The sequence below is a fragment of the Rutidosis leptorrhynchoides genome, unplaced genomic scaffold (genome assembly GCF_046630445.1).
Source record: "Rutidosis leptorrhynchoides isolate AG116_Rl617_1_P2 unplaced genomic scaffold, CSIRO_AGI_Rlap_v1 contig242, whole genome shotgun sequence".
Taxonomy (NCBI): domain Eukaryota; kingdom Viridiplantae; phylum Streptophyta; class Magnoliopsida; order Asterales; family Asteraceae; genus Rutidosis; species Rutidosis leptorrhynchoides.
Window position 1 is genome coordinate 17,689 of NW_027266491.1, and position 2,810 is coordinate 20,498.

At 40.0% G+C, this 2,810-nt stretch overlaps 1 protein-coding gene across 1 annotated transcript; it reads left to right on the plus strand.

Moving 5' to 3' along the window:
- Window positions 1-1,295: 1,295 nt before the first annotated feature.
- Window positions 1,296-1,928, plus strand: LOC139882199 (secreted RxLR effector protein 161-like). Its single transcript, XM_071866563.1, has one exon. It carries the CDS (start codon window positions 1,296-1,298, stop codon window positions 1,926-1,928), a length of 633 nt encoding a protein of 210 aa, XP_071722664.1.
- Window positions 1,929-2,810: the final 882 nt, after the last annotated feature.

Below are 2,810 nucleotides of genomic sequence, written 5' to 3' on the forward strand. Positions count from 1 at the left end.
TATTTGATCCTACTAGAGAGAAAATGACCATATCCACAAGTGTTAGATTTGATAAATTAAGTGAGTGGAAATGGGAGGAACCTACTGTGAGAGAACCAAGAAAATCATTATGTGAGATACCAAAGCAACCATTTATTTCAGAGATTATGAGTGATAACTCATTTGATGATGAGGGATCACCAGTTTTTCCTAACATGTCTGTTCATTTTGATGCAGGTAGCTCAACCAATTCTGTTCCAGTCTTAGGAGGAGACAACAATGATCAAATGCCATCTTTAGAGCCATTGAATTTAGGAGGAGAAACTAGAAACAATGCTGGAGGAGATTCAACAAGCTCTGAAGATAATTCTGAAGTACAAATGGAGTATGAAGATGCAAATGAAATAGTTCCAGAAGATATGCCACTCAAATCCATGAAAAGCTTGCAGTCAATCTATGATAGAGCTCTACCAGCACCAACACCAGATTTGATGGAGTTTCTAGGAAGTGCAAAAGAAGCCATGAAAGTTAGTATGGAGCCTAGAACCTACAAACAAGCTGAGAAGTCACCAGAGTGGATCCAGGCAATGAAAGAAGAGTGAAAGGCAATCACAGATAATGGAACATGGATTCTAATAGACAAACCATAAGAAGATGTGAAGATAATTGACACTAAATGGGTATTTAGAGTTAAACTAAATGCTGATGGAACCATTAGTAGACACAAAGAAAGACTGGTAGTTAGGAGATACAAGTAGGAATATGGCATTGACTATGAAGAGACTTTTGCACCAGTAGGTAGGCTTGATACAATTAGAATGTTGTTGGTTTTGGCTGCAAATAATGGCTGGAGAGTTCATCAGATGGATGTCAAGACAACATTTCTGAATGGAATTCTAGAAGAAGATGTCTATGTTCAGCAACTTGAAGGATTCATTATTCCTGGTGAAGAAAAGAAAATTTACAAGCTTGTGAAGGCTTTATATGGATTGATGCAAGCTCCCTGTGCTTGGTACTCCAGGATTAACTCATATCTGTTGCAAAATGAGTTTGTGAAAAGTGAAAGTGAACCAACATTGTACATCAGGAATCAAGGAGGAGCAAAGCTCATCCTCTCTCTTTATGTGGATGATTTATTGATCATTGCAACCAATGTAGAAGTAGTAGGAAAGTTTAAAGAGATGATGCAGGCTGAGTTTCAAATGACTGACTTAGGGGAGATGAAATACTTTCTTGGATTGGAGATTGAGCAAAGTGAAACTGGGATTTTTATTCATTAGAGAAATTATGATGTAGATATAATTAAGAAATACAGGATGGAAGACTACAATGAGATCTCTACTCCCATGGAAAATCAACTCAAGTTGGAACCTACAAAGATTGGAGAAGAATTTGATTCCTCACTCTATAGAAGCATGTTTGGCTCACTAATGTATCTTTGTGCTTCAATGCCTGACATTGCTTGTTCAGTCAATATGATGGCAAGTTTTGGTGCAAATCCCTCCAAAACTCATGCTGTGTATCTGAAAATAATCCTCAGGTATGTCAAATACAACATTACTCTTGGCATTTGGTTCAAAAGAGGTGGAAATGGAGAACTTCTCATCTTCAGTGATGCTAATTATGCTATGGGAGAAAATTATAGAAGTAGGAGTGGATATTGTTGTAGCTTTGGGAGTGGAATATTTAGCTGGAGCTCCAAGAATCAGAGTGTTGTTGCACAATCCACAACAAAAGCAGAATTTATTACAGTCAATCATGCAACAAGACAAGTTGTGTGGCTAAAGAAAATCCTGTCAGATATTGAAGAATTAAAGGAGAATTGCGTGAAAATTTTCTGTGATTCAAGTTCTGCAATCTCAATGGCAGAAAATCCAGAAAATCATACAAGATCAAAGCATCTTCTGATGAAATACAATTTTATCAGAGATTTGTTGGAAAGCAAATAAGTGAAAATGGTATTATGTAGAATTCAATATCAGTTAGCTGATATTCTCACAAAGCCTCTATAGAAATGGAGATTTGATGTTCTAATCAACTTGATTGGAATGGTGATACGACATGGGGGCTTTTAGGTAATTTGGACTGTGCCGTCGTAGGTTCCTCCGGCTGGGAAAAGACAGTTACGTACAGCGGCTCTGTCACTTTTGTGAGGCTACGCGTCCGGGGGCACAGACACCAGCAGCCTCGCCCTCCCGAAGAGGCCTAAGCGCTCAAAGTCGAGGAGACCTACGACCTCACAACTGTACATGTCGCTTTTAGCATTGACAATCCAAGTCAACCCTAAGGGTTCCCCTATATAAAGACCTTTCTCAGATGTCCAAGTAAGCCAAGACTTACGCTAAGAGGCACACAAGAGACTTAAGGGCACTTTACACTCTCACTCTAGAAGTCGGACACTTCCCTCTCTAGACTCTAGATCCACCACATAACCGCTCGACTTCGTGGTGAGCCTCGCTAGGTCCTGATAGGCAGTAGACGCTCAAATACTTCTCACCCCCCATTCTGTCCTAAGTCTGAAACCTAACTCGAAGACTGATCGGAAATAGGCGTGTGCTCTCCATTTCTGACTCGTTTCACCATTGTTGAAACATTAGCGCCAACTGCGGGGACTACAAGAAAAGTTACCTTTTTCTGCTTCTAGTCCTCATAGAGTTTTTCCAGGTTCCAAAACAGAGTTGCCTCTTCGGGTAACTTTCTTCATAAGTTTTCCAGACTTACCACCGCTATCTCTTAGGCATGAGGATCAGGACTGTTAGTGCCGAATCTGATCCGAAACCTAAAATCGCGTCACTTGCTTTTCCCCCTGTAACTAGAACTGGTCGTTGCCA